We start from the raw sequence: 23,895 nt of genomic DNA on the forward strand, positions 1-23,895 counted from the left end.
ATGATACAAAATATGTCGAGTTGAGTTGTAAGTTATAATCTGAAATTAAGAAGAGACAGATTCTCTAGTGAAATAAATACGTGAATATAATTTTCGATACGCTATAAAATACTTAAATGTTCTATCTACAATCTATCTACTTAAATAATAATTATTAAAAATAGCCTAACGAGAATATCTTTCAACTCCTTTTAATGATTCATCTGGTATAATTGATAAAGCCAGATCATTGAATCATCTGAATTCAATAGAGTAATTTTTTTCTTTGCTTTCACATGGTTTTAGAATTGAATAATGTTTTTATTGCGTTAAATTTAAAATTTCTGTAATCCATTTTAATTATTTTTTATTTATTTAGTTATAATTAATAAATTAAATTCAAAATGCCATTAGTGATTATTTGTGGTATACCTTGTAGTGGAAAATCTGAGAGAGCGAAAAAATTAAATGACTTCTTGTCGTTGTCTAAAAAATGTGTGTTAATTAAAGATGATAATGTGACGAGTGGATTTGTTAGAAATGATGTGTATGCAGGTCTGTTTTTCAAGTATTATACTTTTTGTTGAAACTATTTTAAACGTTTTAATATTGTAGTCTATATTAAAGTAACTAATTAATGGTTAGTAATAGCATTATTTATTAAAAGTATGCTTTATATTAATGATAATTTATATAATGATATATTTTGAAGTCCAATGAAATTTATATGTTATGTTCAAGATTTGTGCATGGTGTTTAAATAGAATACTCGTTAGTTTTATTTTTAACTATGAATAAAAATCTAAGAAAAGTAATAATTAGTTGGTGGTGTCACATATGTAATAAATATGAGTGCAAAAGCTAAAACTTTTTACTAAATAATGTAATTTTTTAATAGATAGGGTTATTTAAGCAATGATTATTTTGATTAGATTAAAATACGATAATTAGAAATTTAATTTACTTAAACAGAATGATATTAGTATTACTGTGATGTTGCAAATTGTGGTCTCTTGTTTTCTGAAAAAGCAGTAATTATAGTTATATATTTTTATTGTATTAATTATATTTAATGAATTCCTAATTAAAAATGATTGTCATTTTGGTAAACTGTCACTAAATTAAGGTCTATGAACAGCTAAGAATATATTTTTATTGTATTAATTATATTTAATCAATTCCTAATTCAGAAATGATTGTCCTTTTGGTAAACTGTCACTAAATTAAGGTCTACAAACAGCTAAGAATTAATATTAAATTATCAGTGTTTAGTTTTTTTTACTAATGCAGAAATCCCATTTTTTATATTTTACTTTAGAGATCATGATGCTTTATTATTCTATAGTTTCTCCCTAAAATATTTGGAAACTTGAAAAGTGTTTCAAAATTTTTTGGTGATTTTAGTAAGGTTAATTATTATTATTATGGAATTTTTTGATGAAATATAAAGTTTATTCTTCTAAATATGAATGTTACAAAAATGTTTTGAATGAAACATTTCTTATAAAAATACATAACAGTATTTATATTAGCTTGATAATTTCTAAAATGTCTAAAATTTCCTCATGCATCAAGTATATAATCTATTGCATGGTACTTTTTTCTGTACTCTTTGGAGTAAGAATGTTGTAAATTCAGACATATTTTTATGGCTTCTGATGTTATAGAAATGTTATTGTGCGCCAATATGTGTATATTCCAACAGTAATATCTATTGATCTAAGCAAAATTAATAGAAATTTATATATGTTATTTTGGGCTATTTAGTGATAAAAGAAAGTTTCCTCACTATATGGATAGTATTTCATGTGCCGTGTAGTATTTATTTTGAATTATTTTCTGTTAATAAAGTTCATTTGAATATTTAAGATGCATTTTTTCTTATTACTCTTGAAAATACCTTTTGAAGTTTTAAAATAACTTTTTTGTGCTTTTTTTAATGTGCTTTATCCCTCCCCCTTTTATTTAACATGCTCCAAATATTATAATTTCTTTTATCATACTCACAAATAAACTTTTATATAATCCCTGGGAAACTGAAAAATTTATTTTACATGCTATGCACCAAATAAATGCTTCCAGGCTTTATTCTATTCACAACTATAAAAGAGTTTTATTAACAATTTTTTTTATTGACATCAATCCCAAATTTATTGCAAATTATAAATAAAAAATATATTTTGTAGTTTTCATTGTCATTAGGTGGATATATATATTTAACTATTTGTAATTCAAGCATATAATACTGAAATAGTTATACAATTAGTATTACCGGAGATTCTGAAAGGATTAAACCAAACATATCAGTGATAATGAATATCGCTGTTAATTTTTTGTGCTATTTATGTATTAGCTACATGCCATTACTGAACTTTAGTTACAAAACAACCTACTAGCAAGCTATCTTTAGTGATTAATCATTGTCATACAGTCAATATACCAGTATTTTCATTCATATATTATTTGTGTATGTTTTTTTTTCTAGTCTGTAAAAGGTTTGTAGGCATTTTTCTGTATAACTGCTTTATTATTGTTACTGAAAGTAAGAAAGTTGTTTCAATGAGCTACTTGAAAAATAACTAAGGAAAGTTAATGGCATTAAAATAATTCTTAAGAAGGGGCCAACTATTATTGAAACTCATTTTAAATATATTGATCAACAAGAGGGAATCTTAAATATGGATGTGGTTTTTATCAAGAAATCAATTTTATTCGAAGCAACTTTTTTATCACAAACTTTAAAAAAACATTTATTTGTCTTTATAAATTTATTTTAATATTTATTTATATTTTCATTCTGGATAGTTCTGGATTTTAAATATATTGGTTGTATGACTTCTCTTTTTATTTCAAAATATAATAGATGCAGGCAATGTAATATTTTAAATAAAAAGCATCCTGTTTTTTCCTTTTTTTAAAAAAAAAATTATAGTATGATATTTCTAATGTTTAATATCAGCAATCCTCATTGATATTGATATCTGAAACTCTATTGCTTATGCATATTTGCTTCTGTTGCATAACATTTTATATTTTTTCCATGTTAACATTTTGAGAGTTGTTTTTTTTTTTTTTTGGTGGGGGGGAGGGTAAGAACTTTGTTTTTCGTTCTTTATAAGGACAAATGTTTGCTTAAAATATTCTTGTTTCTTTAATTACTGTATACTTTTTAAAATGTGATAAGTCTATTATATTGGTTTAAGTTATAGTTAAAGTTATTGCAAATATTCTTCATCAAACTTCTTATTATACCTTTATTGAATAAATCTTTGAACAGCAAATTATTAACTTACTTATGCACAAAAAATTGAAAAAGAACTTAACGCATTTTCTTTTTCTTTCTCTTTTCTTTACAGATGCACAAAAAGAAAAAGAATTTCGAAGTTCTTTAAAATCAGAAGTTGAAAGGTGAGAATTTTTTTAAATGAATGAGTACTGATGAAGTAAAGCCTTATAACACTTTGAAAACATTTTTGAGTTTAAATAACAATAATATTAATTCTTTATAAGAATAATAGTTTTAATTAATCATTAAATTTATTCTGAAAATTTTCTGATATTATAATAGTATAAAGCATTTTTTACTTTGAAAGCTCTACTATTTAGCAAAATAATAAAAATATTTTATTTTAAAAATATAAAATATTTGGATCAAGAAAAAAATGTGATCATATGTTTTATAATTTTATTCACTTAGTTATAAAAATAGAAGGATTATTTATTTTAGAATAATCTAATTATTTAAAGCAAGGAAATACGGACCTTATATTAAGGCATCTGAATCTTTTAAAGGACAAATAGTTTCATTTACTACAAATTTTTTTCAAAAATTTATGTATCATTATTGATATTATTAAAAAAATTATTAGTTGTTGAAAATTTATATTATTTCCACTTTTAGTCATTTTAGAGAAAAATTCCAAAAATTTTGAAGCAATTCTAGAACCAAGCAAAGAAAAAGAATGTAGAGAATTTTAAAAATATCTTCTTTGTAGATATTTTAAAATCAGTAGAAAAGTTTCCATCATTGCTTTGGATTTTATGTTTTGAAACTAAATTTTAATTAAAAATTTCATTTAAAAAGCTGAATAAAATAGATTGTTACTCACAATAAAATGTATCAAAATAATTTATATAAGCACTAAAAATGAAGACAACATGAAATAAATATGAAGTAGTTATAATAATTAAAAAATAAGTCCTCTGAAGTATCAAAAAGAATTTCAATGTATATTCGTATATTCTGTATTTCATCAGAAATAAAACAAAATCTGTCTTTATATAACATTAAACATATGCAAACTATAAGGCATATTTCTAAGCTTCCATTTAAAATTAGCCAGATGGATATATTCAATACATCTGTTGTAACAAATATTAAAGTAGACATTACTGTGTAAAATGAACCATCTCTTGAAAATAAAGTCTAATGCCTTTTAGAATAAGAATTTTAATTTTTTTTCTTCTATTTTTTTTTGGGGGGGGGGGAGGAGGAGGCGGTAAGAGGTTGAATATGCTTAGTATTTGATAAAATAAGGAGAATACATTGTTATGTGCTGTATCAATGGCTTATATTATAAACTTATAAATTCTTGTTATCCTTAAGTAGATTGAGTTGCTGTTTAACTTATTTTGAAAAAATTGGACCATTTTTGATTAACCATCTACTTTAGTTAATAATCACTGGTTTTATATTTATCAGAATTCTTAAGATGAAAAGAAATAAAATAGATTGATTTCAAATAATGATGAAAAAAACATTACAAGCTGTTAATTTATTTCTAATATTATTTTTCATTTAATCTATGCATTTTATAAGCCTTATTTATTTTTTAGCTTGTTCTGCATTAGTTGTTTAGTTAATTATTGAAAAAGTACATTTTTAACATAAATAATTATACAGTAAATAAATGGTACATTATTTATTTGTCTAGTCAGTGAATAATAATATTTGATATTAAAAACTATGTAGCTATGTCCCAATTTGCATCTTATTTTTTCCTAAATCATGATGCATTTATTTTAATGTTATTGAAGTAAAGTCATTAGGGGAATAAAAAAAAAAAAATCATCCATGATAATTATATTTTATGTGCAATGAGACTTCAATATTATTATAGAATGAATGTATAATTTTATTTCCAATCCAAATGGAAAGAAAAATTATGGTTGAATTTTATTCATTCTTCATTTTAATATGAATTTTTTAATTGTCTGGTACATTATCTGTGAATTGAAATAATTAAGATGGTAAAATGCTTAAAAGTGCTCTATAGGACAGATTATTAGTTCCAGAGCTGCCAAATTTGACATGTATTACCAATTTTCAAACTCAAACTCTTTGTGCTTTTGCACATATACCAGGAGGTGTTTATTTCCCCATATAGGGATGAAATAGAAGAAAATACATCTAGGCAGATGGTAGTCAAGATCAAAATCCAGCAAAGAATTCCAGAAATATGCACATCTTACAGTGCATTATTCCTTTGGAATACATTAAAAAGGCTAATCTCGGGATCCTAAAACAAACAATTACTTTTTGGCCTGTAGATATTCTCTAGATTTTTTTTTCTTTCAAAATTTTAACATTTTCCTCAAAGCTTATTATTCCATAAAAATCACTCATTTTACTCACTTTAAAATTCAAAAAATTTTCTTGTAAAAATAATTTTGTATCTATACAACATTTTTTCTTTTAATTCTAATAATTTTAAAAAAATAGTTTAAAGTATATTCTGTCATAATACTTCTCATTGTTTTAGCTACTAAATTTACTCTTGTATTACATTATCATTGCAATATATTTCAGAGTAAATTTTTTAACCAAATTAGAGATAGATGAATCAAACCTAAAATGTTATCATTGGATACAATTTTCAGACTAAAGATTTAAATCTTTTAATTTTTTTTATTTGCTATTCCTTTATTTTTGAAAAATTTACTTTTTACAGACATTTATCCAAAGAAACTACTGTTATTTTAGATGCTGGAAATTACATTAAAGGTAAGTATTATATATAAAATTGCTTTAAGTTATTTTTTAAAATCATATTTATTATTGATTATTGTGACAATCTGGTTTTAACATATTATAGAAAAAGAATATTTTTATAAAAAAAAGTTTCTGAAATCCAACCGAAACAACTGGAAATACTTACTTTTTCATGAGAAACGTTTTTGTGAAAGAATTTTGATGTCACTGCTTTTTTGGTTATCAATATCTTTATAATTATTTTTTTATAATTAATTTATTTATAATTAATTTTACATGAATGTGATATCTTAGTAAAAAAATACAAATAGGTATAATATTGTTTCTTCTCATAGTTTTCAATAAATATTCAAATATTTAACATTAAATTTTCCTTGCTCTTTAATCTAATGTTTTAATTTGTTAAAAAAAAAAAGAGAGAGAGATTTTTTTTTTTTTTTTATTTGCACAAAGTTTGGTCTTATGTTAATTTTCACATTCCTTGGATAAAAAATTTTATGAAAAATGCATATTATTTTCTTTTGGCTATTTGTACTATTTTATTGTATTTTTTACTTTCATTTTTCATGTACTTTCTTGTTGATAATTAACCTTGAAAATCATCATATTTTTAGGTTATAGATATGAATTGTACTGTTTGAGTAAAAATTCCAAGACAACTCATTGTGTAGTAAGTTTTCTTGTCTTTTTTTGTGATCTGTTTTTGTTTTTTAGAATTTGTAAACCGATTTTTCTTCTTTTTAAAGCTCAGTTTACCATTTACTCTCATCTGGATCATTAATTTAATGTCTTACATATTGTTTTATATTTTATTTACTTATGTACTATTTAATATTTCCCTGTTTAATTTTATATAAAGAAATAACCAATTTCAAAGTTTTATTGTTTTGTTTAATTTAGATACATTGTGATCTGCTTCCTGAAGACTGTTGGGCATTTAATGAGAAACGTGAATCACCAGAACAATATACCCAAAACATGTAAGTTGCTACTTTTTATTAATAATTCTTACCCTCCTCTCCAATAAAAATAAATGTATACTTTTTTCTTTGTATACAAAATGTTGCAATAATGGAATGATGCCAAATGGATATGCAGTTGATATGAGTTTATAGAAATCTTTAATTATTCATTACTTCTGCAAAGGAAAAAAATTATAGTAAAATATTATACTAAATATTGACTTTATCTTTTATATTGACTTTTATACTTTATATTGACTTTATTACAATTCTTAATATTATGAACTCTGATTTAATACTAAAAAAGCATTTACTTGAATGTAATAAAGCAAATTATTTCCAAAGTTTCAATCAATTTGTTACTGAAATTTTTAAAATTAAAATTTTACAAAATTTTACAATAATTAAGATTTATCATTTATACATATTAAATTTTTAAAGCGTTTACATAAAGTAAATCAAGAGTTTAACAAAATTTGAAGGGGGGGGGGGGGAAAGATGAAGATAATCAATAAAATAAACCATCTATCACATCTTGACTTTTAAATTATTTTACTTTGCTTTATTTGTATGAAGAGGAACTTGGAATCCTATGTTATTTTTAGTTTAATTTGAATATAAAATATTTTCATCTTATTTGTACTTGCCTGAAATAGATTAACTAATTATTTTGTCTCATTTCTAAACAAAATAAAGGATATGAAAATAAATCCAAAAATGTTATTACTTTTTAAACATATTTTGTCAATTTTAACATCTTAAATTATTAATACATGGAACATCAAAGACTTTCAAAGCAAAAATTCTGGCTGAGAAGTAGAGGGTTGCTTCTCCTTTTTTTCAAGTCATTAGGAAATATTATTTGTAGTCCCTTTCAGTATCACTTGGATTCATTATTTATCCCTTCTCACCTTTATTAGTAATTAATATAGCTGTCACCTAGTGACATACTATATGATAAAAGAATAAAATTATTCTCAAACTGCTTAAATAAATAGTTTTTTTTTTAGTGTGGGGGTAGACAAAAATTAAAATGTAGAATCATTTCAAAGGGACAGAAAAAATAGGTTTTGTAATGGAAAGTGCTTATTAAAGTAATAAAAGGCACTGTTTAGACCACAAATGAAAGGTGTTTCTTGTCATTAATCCTCATTTTTCATATCTGTCTTGAGCATCATTACATGAATTTGGAATTCATTGACATGGTATCTGGAAATATTTTCAAAGATTATTTGGATTTCATAGTGAAAAAGAAAAATAATGTAAAATATACCCAAAAATATTTTGAAAATTTTATTAAAATTAAATATAAATATTTATGGCAATTAAATTAGCAAAGACAGATAATTTTAAAAAAACTTAAGATGATTCAAAAATTATATTTATGCCATAATATTTTTGAAAGTTATTACAAAAAAAAATATCACAATTTTATTTAAATTTTTATAAATTAAAAAAAATTATAAGTCAACCATCTTTAAAAATTAAGATGCACATTCTCTCTCTTCAAAATATTAATAGTCTTCCAGAATTATTAATAGAGATTAATATTTTAATAAAATATTTTTTGTTTTAGATTTGATGCCCTTGTGCAGAGGTTCGAAGCTCCAGACTCTCGTAACAGATGGGATTCTCCCCTCTTCATTATCCATAAGGATGAAGAATTGCCCCTGAAAAATATTGAGGAAGCTTTATATGAAAAGAAGGCACCTCCTCCCAATTTGTCCACACAGAATGTAAGAAATTGTTGATGTATCATTATTCTAAACTTATCTTTAAAAACTTCAAATTAAAACAAATCTTTGACTTATAATTTTGTAAAGTATTAACTATCAAACTGAAGTATTTTAGAATCTTGGTCTTACATATGCTTTCCTTTTTTATTAATAGATATTTTAATGAGCTCTGAAAAGTTGTTTTTGTTCTTCCTCTCATTTTGTAGAGCAGGTGGTAAAGTATCAGATTGGACAAAAATCATGATTTGTATAAGAAACACATACACTGATACTTTATTTCATTTTTTTTCCTGTTTGCTTTAAAAACATACTGTATCTTATAATGAGAGTTCCATTGGGAATAATTGTCCTGATAAAACATGATAATTATGCATTTATTCTGTGTAATATATGAATAATATGCTTTAAATTATTACACCAATTTTGTATAAAAATGTAGCATTATTTATACCTTTCTGTATTATAAGTATGTTAAACTAAGATAATACAAAGTATATAATCCAGAAAATTGTAGAAAATATTTTCATTAGTAAAGTGAACTAGATTGATATGGATTTAGTCATTGTTTCTGGAATTAAATAAATCCTTGAATAATTTAAAAATGGCTATTTTTTTTTCTCTCTCTTTTTAGCAACCTCTTGCTTCCACAAACTTTTTATATGACCTTGACAAGGTCACACAAAGTATTGTGAAAAACATTCTAAATGCTCAAAGGGGATCTACACCTGGAGATTTTATCACAATACCTGGGGCTGATCAAAAGGTACATTCAAAATTTTCAATTGCATTTCCTTCAGTATCAAACTCTGAATTGTGCCAATTTCATTCTTTAAAATCCCATTTAATTAAGATGTGTAATTCAGTTTTATATCATAAATTTGAAATTTATTTCTAAATTATTTATTTAATTAGATGTCAGTTAATATTTTTATTTCCTAATTTACTTTCAATATTTTTTACTATTTAATTAGTTTTATCTTCAAGTAGTTAATGAAAATTCTTGGAGATTTTAAAAACCATATAAAAAATTTATAACCATTTTAAGTCTCTCAACTATGAAACTCGAAACAAAGATTCCTTAAAGCTTTGATAATATTTCCTGGAAGATGGAGGAGGAGGGGGGCAGATCAAAAATTAAACTAAGCAATAAAAGATTGCATTGCAAAAAATTTGGCAATATAACCAAATTATTCATCATAAATTTTTTTATTAACGTTTTGCAAATAATAAACAATAAGTATCTGTCTTTAAATTTAACAACTAATTCATTGCTAGAAAAATTCTAGACATTTAAATAAATTTCATTCAAAGACATGCAACATTCATTTTATTTATTATTTTTTCATGATTTATAAGGCTTGCAGTAATAACATTCTGTATTAATTTTGTATACTGCATGAATCTTTTTTTAATGTATATGTGCTAATTATTGATTAATGTACAGTGGTGGCCAAAAGTGTGGACATTTTTTGAAAGTTCCATGTTTTTCTACTTTGCGTGCTTGTAGAATATATTAATTTTTACTTAAATACAAATCTTAAATATAAAATATATCAAATTGAAGGTAATTTAATGTAGAAATTAATAACAAAAACAGTATTACAATATCTGTATTATGAAAAAAGTTACGCTCATTTTAGTAGAGCAAACAAACACAAATCATTTTGAATAATGATGTGTTTTGTAATAAAAGCGTACTAGCTAATCACAAACACTGTTCTGAGGACCAGTCAAATGTCTGTAACTATAGTTTAGGTTATTTGGATGGTAAAAGAGTTATTGTTGTTGAAATATTTTGCGGAATGATGCATACTAGTACAATGAAATAGAGTATTGCTGTTTTTGAATATTTCGTCCTTTTTTTTAATTAAACTAATTTTAAACAATGTCACCAACAAGAACTGATTGGACATCTACAAAAAGAAGCAGAATTGTCATATTGAGAGAAAATGGTCTCTCTTGTATTGAAATTGCAAGACAAGTTGGTGGTTCATTGACTTGTTCTGGTGTACGAAAGTTCTGTTTACATTATGAAAAAATGAAATCAGTGGAATATAAGGCCAAATCAGGCTGAAAAAAATGCACAAGTACTACTGCCGATAGAAAAATTATACAGCCATGTCTTCAAGATTGAAAAATTTCATCAGATGCCATTAGATGTGAAATGAATGCAGCTGGTATTGCAGTAAGTTCAAGAACAATAAGAAGGTTATCAGGATTTGGACTACAAGCTAGAATTTCAAGGAAAAAACCATATTTAAATCAAAAGAAATTTGAAAAACGAGTTAAGTGGGCAAAAGAACACATTAAATGGTCAGAAAATCAATGAAAGCAAGTAATCTGGAGCGATGAGACTAAAATATCGCTCTTTGGTAGTGATGGTAGAAAATACATGAGACGTAGAGTAGGTGAAGTGCTTCATCCTGATTGCATTGAAGCAACTATAAAAACAACAACAAATGCCATGATTTGGGCATGTATGTCTGAAGATGGTGTGTGCCGAATTCAAGTGATTGATGGCATCCTGAATGCCAAAAAATACATCGAAACTGTCCTGGAATCAAAATTGATACCTTCCATCAGGGATTTCTTCCCCAACAAAGCACCATTTATTTTTCAGCAGGATTCAGCTTCATGCCACACAGCAAAAGTATGCAAAGCATGGTTTCAAAATAAAGGCATAGATGTATTACCATGGCCAGGAAACAGCCCTGATCTCAATCCAATTGAAAATTTGTGGCGACGTTTGAAAATTCTTATACGAAAAAAACGTCCATCCAATAAAAGACAACTTATTGAATCTATAATTGATTCTTGACACCATGTGATTACAAAAGATGAACTCCAAACACTCGTTCACTCGATGAAAAGACGCTGTGAAGCTGTCTTAAAAAATAAGGGTTATCTTACTATGTATGGATTGTGTAAGTATCAGTTTAAATAAATGCAAATCTAAGATAGATCTTACTAAAATGAGCATAACTTTTTTGTAATTAAATTCTACATTAAATTACCTTCAATTTGATATATAAACATTTGTATTTAAGTAAAAATTAATATATTCTACAAGCATGCAAAGTTGAAAAACTTGAAACTTTCAAAAAATGTCCACTCTTTTGGCCACCACTGTATATATGCATTTAAAAAAATTATCTTCAGTAAATCAAAGCTACTATATCATTCTTGGGTTTATCTAAAAATACTACTCATAAATGCTGAGGAAAGTTTTATTTATTATTAGCAGTAAATTATTGTTAGCTTGAAACTACATTGTATATTATATAATGTACTTATTATATTATATAAAAATAGTTCCACAGTATCAATTATTATATTGTCTTGTGAATAATTAATTCTAACCTTCTTATATACAAAAAGAAAGTATCGTAATTGTCAAGAAATTCCAACTTGAGATTTTGACGAATTTCCACATTTCAGACTTTTCTGAATCTGAAAAAGACATTTCAAAAATATCTTTCTGTGAACATAACTCAAAAACACTTTCAACTAAATGGATAAAATTTGGAATATGATCTCCAAATTAGTAGAGATTAGATTTCTATAAAATTTTGAATGAAATACATTAGGGGGCAATCTGTTTAAGATAATACAATAATTTAAAAAAAGAAAAGAGCCAAATGGATAAAATGTGGTACACAGATTTAACAACTAAAGTTAAAAGTATATGAAATTTGAAATCAAATCCAAGGGGTAACCTAATATCAACCTGTACTTTCAAAAGCATGTAAAAGCACTCAAAAATGCAAATTAAATACATGAAATTAGTATGTGATTTTGTATCTACAATTGTAATTATGTGTTAAAATTTAACTTCAACCGGTCAAAAAAAAATGTTTTTTGTTGTTGTTAATTATGTAAAAACATCATTGCAGTAATCAATCGCAAAATATCAAACTTTGGCTCTTTTGTAGCTATTCTTTGCCAATAGCATGTACGAACATTTATTAGAGGGTATGTGAAAGACCATTTCCACTAGTTTCTTTTTTTTTTTTTTTTTTTTCCTTTGATACATTTATCAGTTTTTTTAGATTTTTATTACTATCAACATACTATTCTATATTTTACCTTTTAAGTGCATAGATATTTCTTTTTTTAAAAAAAGATTTACATTTTTTTTTATAAATGCTTTTACTATTAATAATAATTTTGGATTTTAATATATAAAATTTCCATTATATACATTTCCTTTTCATTTCAACAAAAATCAGCTGTTTTTGATATAAACTACTAACCTTTTCTACAGCTTACTTTTTTTAACATAAATTGAAATAATATTGCAGTATATCTGTTTAGTAATGACAATATATCACTTTGATACAGTTGAACTCTAATGATTATGTAGAAGCTTTCAATGGCTTCTGGAAAGCTGTAATCTTAGAAATGATAGTTCTTAAGTGTAATACTATTAATATTAAAATGTAGCATAGTTGCCAGAAGAAAGCCCATCAAAACAAAAGATTTATATTTTTACAAAATCATTTGTTTGAATATGTGAAAGGAAATTAAATATTGCCATTTTCAGTTTTTTTGCAAAAACTCAGTGAATTTTTACAATTTCTCTCTTGTAGATTCTTCTAATGGATCCTTTGGCACCGGGCGAATTGGCAAGGATTCGTCGACAATTTGTTTCCTATGTAAAAAGTCATCCTGTTGCAGATGAGAGCAAGATACCCAATATGTTTGTACAGTTTGTAAATAAAAATATACATTAATTTTTATTCATTTTAGTAAAATGTATGTATATTTTTTTATTGTAATAAGCAAATCAGTATAATTTTTTTTCTGATCATCTTGAAAGTCTTATTTCTTATGCCTAATGTTTGTGCTTTAATAGAATGCCCTATTTCTAATTTTCAATGGGGAAATCTTTTTTATAGATATGTTTGGAGCAGGGAAAAATCTGTCGTTGCCTATTTCTTAAAGCTATAACTTCTATTTTTTAGGACTTCCCTTTTTCAATCTAATTTTTTAACCATGTTTTACAAATTTTAGTTGATGCATAAACATTTTACATTTATCAGCTTGTATTTTATTGGACCTTATCTTACCCAATGTACTAGTTAATACAGGACGTAAAACAAAATCACATTTTCACAAAAGTAGATTGTTTGTTTTAACACATTATGTTAAGGGGAAAAAAAACTGGATACAATAATAAATGAACAGTTTTTAATTTCTGATAATATACAGCTGATTTTATAATGATTCTGCTATGCGGAAGTGAGAAACACATGTTATTCTATGCATCTTCTGAAGCGTCTAGAATAGACATGCCATATACAAGATCCCAATAATGCTCTACACCTCTCTTTTTGAAAAATTCTCTGGCAAATGTTTCTGTGGGACAGAGCTTGAAAAGAATGTCACCAAAGGAACGCTGTACCACAGTGCCCTATGCAAAAGAAACAATAGAAATTAATTTTTTCATTTTACACAAACTACTTATTCTCATTTAATTCAAACTATTTTAAAAATATTTTTTCAAAAAAAAAAATGTAATACAATAGCTAAATTAATGTCCAAACGTGTTTTTATTTTTTGCATTGCAACACAATATACATAAACTTAAAAAAAAAAAAAAAAAGTCATAAATCTAAAAAACAGTATAAATTCTCAATTTTTGACAGTTTATGTTTTAATTTTTACTAAACAAAGATGTTCTATTTTTCCAATGACAAGATTTTGATCTTCATCGGATGGATGGGAAAGAGACTACAATTTTATTATTAATGTTTGATTTGAAGAAGTTTTAAATTTAAAAATATTGGAATTTCTCTGTATAACCTAATAATAAAAAAAATTAATAGCTGAGCTATTATATATGTGATGACAAATGGTGAAAACTTGGAAAAAAAAATACATACCTCCCATACTAGAATACATCTGTTTTCTATTTTCTCACCTTGTTCGGCTACATAAAAAAAAAAAAAAAAAAAGAAAAAAAAATTAAACTCTTTAAAATTTTATCCTTCTGTAATTGAATATTACAATCAAGACTGTTTATAAGTAAAATTTTCTGATATACAAAACAATTCGGTTTTTCATTTATTTATTTCACACTAAAAATAAAGTTCTTCAGAAAATTTTAAATGTTATACTATAGTATATAAAAGAATGCGAATAACCAAAGAAAGTTATAAGAGATTATAAAATATTTGTTGATTATGATGAATATTCAATCATTTCTGATAAATTTAAATTTGAAAATTGCTAAAAATATAGGAAAATTTTTATTCCAGCTCACAGATAGTAAACCAGCATGAAAAATAATTTCAAAATCTTTATGCGAATTTAAATTAGTCAAATATTTATTCCTAAAAACCAAACAAGCTTAAGAGAACATTTTCTAGGAAAAATATAATCCTCTATGGGAAACTATAATCGAAAATCTCAATCTTTAAATAGTACAGAATGTTTTACTCACTGCCATCTTTAGTAGCTTGTTCTTCATTCCATTTAATTCTTTGCAACATGAGACGCTTAAATTTCTTTTGCTGATTAGGACCTACATAATATCATAGAAAATTAATGTAAAAGGAATCAATGCTTTGGTAGGAAATTGCAATCAATATAAAAAAATTGTTAGTGTGAAAATATATTAATTAAAAAACCTGTTATTAAAATTTACACTACTTAATGCATGCACTTTCTATGCTCTTACATATTTGCTTTACACATGATATGAACAATATTTCAGATGTTATTTAATATAGATTTATCAACTTTATAAATTACCTCAATATCTTTCATAAAAAGATTGCCAAGGCTAGTAATAATTTTGATTTATTACATCTATCACTCTAAATATATTTAAAGTAGAAAGTCAGAGTATTCTGTTTTTATTTCACCCTGAGTGAATTTTTGCACATCAAAACAAGAAAAAAAAATTAAGATTTTGGTACTTTTCTATTATTTTTCCAAAAATGATATTTGCACCATTTTAATGATAGTAAATTTAGAGCAAATTTCTTTTAAATTTTCTTTAATATAATAAGATTAAGTTGCGAAGAAAAATAAAATTGTGAAAACAAAGCACTAATATTCATTTTGTTAATGTTTATCCTAAAAATAATATAGATTTTTAATGATACGATGTAGGGAAGAAATGTTATGAATATATATATATATATAAAACTTCTCACCTCCTTCCACAACAACAATATTGATATTCCTATATAACAGTACACAACCAGTCATAAAGAGCTGTTTTGCATTCATCTCTACTTTGAACTTTTTAGCAGGGTTACTTAGATTCAATACTCTACAAAAATAGAAAAACAGGGATAAAGGATTAATAAAAATCATGTTCAAATGAAAAATAAAGAAATGAATAGATTAAATTACTATAATAAAATCACTGGTCTGAAACAATACAATATTGACATTATACTGATTAGAATACTGAACCTATTACCATTTAGATCTTACAATGCCTCTGCAGCACTGTGGAGTACCAGTATGCACACAAATATCTATTATTACAGGTCACTTGTAGAGGTCATGGTTGTAACAATCACTAATCGTACTAATCAAAATCACCCATATCTAAACACATACAAAATCTGCCAGTTCCAGAGATCAAAATTTTCTTGTAGTGATCAATTTTGATGGTTAGGTGGGAAAACAAGTCTTAAAACTGACAGTAAGGTCAATAGGAAGGGGCCAGATTTCCTTTAGATCTGAACCAATCCTCTCCGTTTATTTTCTGCAGTATTCTGCATCCTTCATTCAGTGAGCTAAGACAAGAGATACTATCAATCTTACGATGAGCAAATGTCACATGTTGAGTATGAAAGAAAAATTTAATCTTCTAATGAAGGGGTGATGATTAATAATCTAATAAATAATGTTATGTAATCTTTTTTTTTTTTTTTTTTGATATTCTTGTATTCCTTCTTATTACTTTTAAGGCATTTTGTTTGTATTATTCATTTGGATGTAGTGATCATTTTGGCTTGGACCCAAGGAATTCACTACAAACAGCATCCAATGAAAAAAAAAAAAAAGTTTTCCCTGGAAAAAATTTAAAAAATATGCAAAGCCATTTTTGTCCATGTCTTCCAATACCACTACCTACCTACTCTTCTCAATTTAAGGTTTGCAAAATCTTAGTTGCAACTCAAACTGATAGCAAATATCAGTGACTGGATCATCATTATATGACATAATAGATATTTTCTTATATCTTAGAAAGAGTTTTTAAAAATGTGTCAACATTCATTTTAATATAGAATTGCACAAAATATTGATTATTGGCATTTAATCCTTCACACTCAGATGTGTTCTCTCAGGCACCATTCAAAACAGTGCATCATTTCGACATTTTATTTATTTTTTAAAAATTTTGATTGTTAAATATACTTAGTGATAAAAAGACACAGATGATTTCTTTTGAGGAACTTCAATTTAAAACAATTATGGAAATATTTATTTTTTAGGGTAATAAACAAGTCCTTGTATTAGGTAAATAATTATGCATCAAATAACTTTTCCAAATGCAAACAGATAAAACAATATTCTATTTGAATATATAATTTTCAAATTCATAACATCATGTTCAAAGCTATTTAATTAGATATCATGGTAAATCTTGTATCTTCCCCATGAGAATACAAAAAAAAAAAAAAAAAAAAAAAAAACTCGTAATAATGAAAAATATTGGCAAAATAATAATTAAGATTAAAAATTATAAAGAAAAAAATTCAGATCTATCTGGTTTTGTGAAGTCTTGCAGATTCATTGATGGGTACAAAAAGTAATTAAAAAGAACAGGAGACCAATTAGAATAGACAAAAACACACATTTATTTATAAATATATGCAGATTCAGACGTGTTTAACTATCATACTAAGTTATAACTATATTTAACACTGCATACTACACACAAATACCACAACATTCAAAATAATAGTATCATTATAATCATAATCAATAGTATCATATAAATTCATAATTACTTACAATGCACAATTCTAATACTGATAGAAAATAATTAATCTTAGAATTTGCAAATTCCCACAAACCTGATTTTTAAAAGAATTTATATCATCATTCTTATAATATTCCCCATATTTTTTTATAATAATTTTCACAAGAAATTAATAAAATTTCATGAAGATTTTCAACTTATTAGCATCTTTCAAAAATAAATTTTAGCATTACAAAGAAAGTGAGAACACAAAAGGGGGGAAAAATAAAGTGAAAATCAAGCAGTTGTCAGTAGAAGTAAAATAATTTACTAATGTAAACAGAGTATTTTAAAACAAAAAATTGGTTGTTAGCACATATTTTAAAACATATTTATCAATGTTTATAGCATTTTGAAGCATTATAAAGAAATATAATACTTTTTACCTGTAAACAGCAACATGGACACCTGTTGATGTATCTTCTTTTAGTTTTCTGATCTTCTTATCTCTCTTTTGCTCCACAGTTAATTTGCGAGCAGCATTTGCTTCTTCATGGGCTCTAGAGATAAATTTTATATAAGATTAAGCTTAATTTCAAATTTATTAAACTAAAATTCAAATAATATTTTCTAATTATTAATTTTTTGGGTATAACCCTTTTAAAAATCTATATAATTAATAACAGACAAAAAATATTCAATTTTCAGAAGCTATAACACTAATTACTTAGTTTTTAAAAAAGCTGTGGTTTCTTTTTTTCTCTGCTTAACTACTAATAAATAATCAAAATATCAATTTTAAAGCAATTTCCTGCTATTTCAAACAGTAAATTAATTTTTTTTTTTTTCATATGCAGGAAACATCTTGCACCAAATTGACTAATTTCTCATTTATAAACAAATTTTCTTTTAAGTAGCATGTAAGTGGAACATTAATGTTCTAGCAAAAATATATAACTGATATATTTTTGCAAGAAATCTCAAAATTTATCTTGCTTTATCTTGCTTTATAATACCACTTATCAATTGAAAAAACACTGAAGCTAAAAATTTATTATTATTTGGGGATACAAAATTTTCAATATTGTTAATATATCAAAACAAATCAGTACATTTTCCCCCAATAATGAAATTTAATAAATTAACAAGATTTATTAAATAAGTCATTTATTAGTCATTTAAGTAAATGCACTATATATAAATTAAAATAACAGTAATTTACTTAAATGACAAATAAAAATAAAATGAACATACTTTTGACGTTTTGCCATTTGTTCCCGCACATGAGCTTCTACTTTCGTGGGATCTTGCACAGCTTGATTGCCTAAAACTCTCATTAAATTGGACATGCGCACTACAGGATAAAAAGAAAAATGCAAAACATATTAGTTTCATGACAATATTTGTTAATGAATTTTTCTCACAGAGATGCCAAGGAAAGTTTCACGAGATATTAAAAAGTATAGCAGTTCGTTCTGGTGTAAAGCAACTTTTTCTCATACGTACAAAAAGGAATTTATAACTGAGGAATAAAAAGGAATGATAACTAATTTTTACTGAGTGTATAATATTTCTTATGATATATTAATAGAATAGAATGACGACAAAACATTGGATGAAATTAATCAAAGGAGATCAATCAGAAAAAAAAAAAAAAAGTAAATAGGCTTAAATGAGCCAGAAAAGGGTTAAATCAATATCAAAATAGATTAAACCAGAGAAAAGCAAATTCATAAAATAAGGTGAACATCAAAGAATGAAGTAATGACATGTGACTGAGATGTGCAAATTTCATAATATGCTATTATATATATATATATATATATATATATTACAAAAAACATGCACAAAATACCGTCATGTTTAACAAATTTGATAGACATTCCAGATCTTTCTAATGAATTACTTTGTAACAAGTCACTGGATTACAGATGCAATAAATTTACAGAATATATATATATATATATATATATATATATATATATAAACAAGTAACCAATCTAAAGTAAGAAATATTATGAAAACGAAATGTGTACACCTTTATATATATATATATCGAACAATAAACACAAAAGAGGAAATCACTGCATTAGATCTCATAGAATTGCGATTTATATTATGATATTACATATAAATAGCATTTCAAAATATTGTCAAAATACCTGAGCATATTTATCAGCTATATATATAATTATAGAATAACAAGAAGGGATAATATTTTCTTGTATTCTAATGAAAAAATCTAGAGATATCTCATTTGAAATGAAACACTTACCTTTAGGTTCAGGAGGTGGTTCAAGTCCTAAACGAATTTTCTCTTGCTTTTCCTTCCAAGCTTCTCGTCTATTCTGTCGTCTTAACTTTTTCCGCTCTTTCTTTGTCAAATAAAGGGGGATAAAAACTTGTTGAGATGCATCACCTGAAACAAGAAACAAATTCTATTTTAAATTTATTTTAATGAAACAAAAATTTGAGATCTGAACTCAATATTTCTTTCTTTCTTTTTTTTTTTTAACACTTTGTATTGAAGTCCAATATTTAAGTGTAAGATAAAAGAAAAATAAACAAAATGACTTCCACATCATAAACAGGTCAATAGTTAAATTTTTCAAAGTTCTAAAATAATTTTATGTCATAAAATTTCTATAAATTTCAAACTAGTTCTTTTTTTTGTGAAATAAATATCAATTTTTAAAGACAAAATAAATTATTACTTGCAGTGATATCAAATTTATATAAGAAGAACAAAAATGCTATCACTCTTCTCCCTTAATATTAATTTATCTAACATTTTTTTCAACCCGATAAACAAAATATTTTCCACAGATTTCAAACAGTTCATTTCTCAATACAAATTACATAATTTAAACGATACAATCTATAAGTAAATTAGTTTCTAATTTAGAACTTTCAATCACCAAAATACACAGCAACAAAGTAATGGGTATAAATTTTAATAGTAGTAAGTTTTTTTAAAGGTATTTTTAATAGATAAAAAATATATATTAAGGATAAATAAATTACAGAATTAAAAGCATAAGATTTGCTATTTTTAAAACTACTAGCCTTAAGAATAAGAAAAAGCCTTAAATACAAAATAACATCATGTCAAAAAAATAAAAAAAAATTGAATATTTTCATATATTAAATACCATAAATTAATGATTTTATATATGGTTTGTGTTAGTCGGTCATAAATCAGAAATACAAAAATAATCTATATTTTACACTGAAAATGTACTTTTGTGAATATATATATGTAAAATATGATTTTAAGAAGTAGGTATGGATTTCTTTAATGATTTTTATTCTTCGTAAGCTCAAAGAAATAACCCAGTTTTTAATTTTTGTCAAGATTTCTTTGTTCAAGTTATGGCAAAAGCTATACAGTGAACCGAATAGGAAGATGGAAAACAGAAAAATGAAACTGTGATAATGTATTTGGGCCTTATATAGGTTAAGATAGGAATCTGCAGATTTAATTTTAGTTTTATGGGAAAATGAGTAGCCTGCGCAACTCAGAAACTGAAATTTCAGTGAAGCCACAATTTAAGTGATTAAAAAATTATTTTTAGAGCATAAATTAACAATATATATATATATATATATATATATATATATATATATATATACACTTACAGGGAGATTTCATTTGTATTGGATGCTCAACAAGTGCTGTGACTCCTTCCAGCTTAGTCTCTTCATTATATCTTTCATAGCTGAAAAACAAAAGAAAAAGCAGCTAGAAAAATTATCCAGCAGACAGCTTTAGCCAACGAAACAAAAGCATTTTGACAAAAATATACTGTGGGAATACTGATACATATAATAAGCAAATAATGACTAGCAAAATAAAGGCTCACTCTAGGATATAAAAGTTCTATTCACTCAATTTCATTGCAATTGAAAATTCACACTAACACATCTCCAATCAAATATAGAAATAAAATAATAAAGAAGGAAAATACTAATCTAGAAAGAAGAAATAAACATATCAATTTACTATCGGTTTCTAATTTTCAAAAATTACTGTACAAATAATAAAGCTTTAATTAATTTTAAAGATTAAAAAAATCGTTATTTTCACATTTATTCAAGAAAACACCAGTAATGAAACCAAAAGATGCTATATAATTTGATTTGCTTGCAAAAAAAAAAAAAAACTTTTAATTAAATGTTTACATAAAATAGTGTCTTTAATTTTTATGAGAGTGATGTCTTCTTTCCTTTTCTAACATCCTGATTTTTTGTTTGTTTCTAGAGTGAGCCCTGAAAATGCAATGGTCAATTTAAGAATTAAATACAGATTGAAAAATTTTTACAGTCAACATTTTTTGGGGAACACCTTTGTAAAATATTTAAATTGACATCCAATAATAGAATAAACTAAATTTAGAAAGTAAAAAATAAATGACAGAGATTTATGAAAATAATGAGACCACTAAAATGCACATTTTTTCCTAACATTTTTTACTTTATCTGTTTCATTTGTGCTGTGTTGTAATTTACTAATTTTTTATTCTGATTAGCGGCTATTTTATTTTAGTACAAACTGCTTGAAGAAATGAATTTTTATAAAAGTATTTTTTTAAAAAAGTCTTGCATTTTTTTTTGTAAAATCTCTCTGTTAAGGAAAAAAAAAAAAAAAAAAAAAAACCTACTTTTAATGAAAAATTTTAGAAATGTATGAATTTTTTTAAAAAATTTACGATACAACAAAAGATGTCTTTTTTGTAAATGTAACAAAGCAAACTATGATTACAATTTTTAAAAAATCCTAACATGAAGTGAAGACAAGGAGAGGGAAGAACAGTATTGTAAAATTCAGAACACCAGGGTCCAAATATATTAGAAATACGAAAGGTTTAGTTATAATAATAAAGATTGATGTTTTCCTTTATTTGTTGATTTATCAGAAAGGATTTGAACTTAAATTGATCAAATTTTGCAAAAATAACTCAATTTTTCAAACTGGTAGGATATTTTTCAATAGCTAATATGTAATAGTGAAACCAAATATTAAAAAAATAAGAAATATTTTTAAGATTTACACATTTTTAAAGATTGTATATCCCCCCATCATATACTAGTTATAATTTTACAATATTTTAATTAAAATTGAACACTTTAAATATTTTTTTGGTTATTATATAAATAGTCTGTTTATTATATAAATAATTGAATCATTCAAAGGGAATGTAGAAACTTTAAATTTCCTGCACATGTATGAAAAGCATTTTTTTAAAAATATCCTTGATAGATTTCTAACAAGAGATATCAATTTTATAAAGCACTCTTTTAATCAAATATTTATCCGATTTTTCAAACAGACAGTAAAATTTTCTTCTAACTTAATGAATGAAAAATAGCAGTATGTTTGGCTATTTATATAATATTTCATAATAATTAAATGCATTAAATTTGTTTTCATATGGAGAAAAAAATGACTGACTTTCCGAGAGAATTTGTTTTAATAAGAATGAAAACCAAAGTTTGTAAAAAATTTAATATCTATTTCTTCCAATTTTGTTAATATATTTGATCACGAGAACAAAGATTGCAGTAAAATTAAATTCAGTACATGACAACAAAGAGCACAAAATGAGTCCAATTAGAAAAGTAACTCCTAGTCCAAAGTCATCAGTCCATGGGGAGAAGAAAATAGAAAAAAGATAACTTACTTATCGCTCTGTAAAATATATGAATCCCACCACTCGACTTCTGGAACTTCCCCTTCTTTCTGCAAATAAAAATAGTAGCTACTGAATCACTCAACCCAACATAAAGCAAATACCAACTGCGCCTATTCCGCATGTATAACGATTTTAAATACTATCCCAATAATAAATATCTGGGAAATCTGTCTCCCTCGAACAAAAAAAAAAGTTCTTCCAAAACTCTTTAGATGTTCTAGAATTTTTTCGTACTATACATTGAAATTTGACTATACAATATATATATGCAGTCATTTACTGAATTATAATGGCAATTAACAAAACAACATTTATGCTTTAAAACTAAACAAACAGTAACTAAGGAAGAAAATACCAGTTGAATCATTTCAGAAATAACAAATTTGATTAGAAGCAGGATTTCTATTAAATTGAAATTGTAAAAAGTTTGCTTACTCTTTATGATTTCACATTGACTTTACGAAGAATAATTTGAAATTGCAAAGAACTTGTGTTAATACAAATTCTAAAAACACAAAATTTCATAATTTCCTTTTTATAACAATTAATTCTTATATATTGATTGTAAAATATTTCACACTTTTGTTCTACTTGGAAATTCCAG

General features: G+C 25.0%; 2 protein-coding genes across 2 annotated transcripts in view; one reads left to right on the forward strand and one right to left on the reverse strand.

Moving 5' to 3' along the window:
* Positions 1-248: 248 nt before the first annotated feature.
* LOC129981258 (protein KTI12 homolog) lies at positions 249-13,408 on the forward strand. The gene is made up of 8 exons (XM_056092027.1): positions 249-534; positions 3,336-3,387; positions 5,931-5,983; positions 6,586-6,641; positions 6,872-6,951; positions 8,510-8,669; positions 9,301-9,432; positions 13,259-13,408. Exons 1-8 carry the CDS (start codon positions 384-386, stop codon positions 13,400-13,402), a joined length of 828 nt encoding a protein of 275 aa, XP_055948002.1. The 5' UTR covers positions 249-383; the 3' UTR covers positions 13,403-13,408.
* Positions 13,409-13,845: 437 nt separating this feature from the next.
* The window catches only part of LOC129981234 (U4/U6 small nuclear ribonucleoprotein Prp3-like), a 35,734-nt gene continuing 25,684 nt past the window's right edge, over positions 13,846-23,895 (reverse strand). Inside the window, exons 12-20 of the mRNA XM_056091992.1 lie at positions 23,280-23,338; positions 21,238-21,317; positions 19,874-20,017; positions 18,853-18,952; positions 18,045-18,158; positions 15,833-15,951; positions 15,115-15,195; positions 14,555-14,601; positions 13,846-14,082 (exon numbers count right to left, since the gene is read on the reverse strand). Of these exons, the coding sequence (XP_055947967.1) occupies positions 13,930-14,082; positions 14,555-14,601; positions 15,115-15,195; positions 15,833-15,951; positions 18,045-18,158; positions 18,853-18,952; positions 19,874-20,017; positions 21,238-21,317; positions 23,280-23,338 (897 nt within the window). The 3' untranslated portion in view covers positions 13,846-13,929. The remainder of the gene's footprint in view (positions 14,083-14,554; positions 14,602-15,114; positions 15,196-15,832; positions 15,952-18,044; positions 18,159-18,852; positions 18,953-19,873; positions 20,018-21,237; positions 21,318-23,279; positions 23,339-23,895) is intronic.

The sequence above is a fragment of the Argiope bruennichi genome, chromosome 8, assembly GCF_947563725.1.
Source record: "Argiope bruennichi chromosome 8, qqArgBrue1.1, whole genome shotgun sequence".
Classification (NCBI taxonomy): Eukaryota; Metazoa; Arthropoda; class Arachnida; order Araneae; family Araneidae; genus Argiope; species Argiope bruennichi.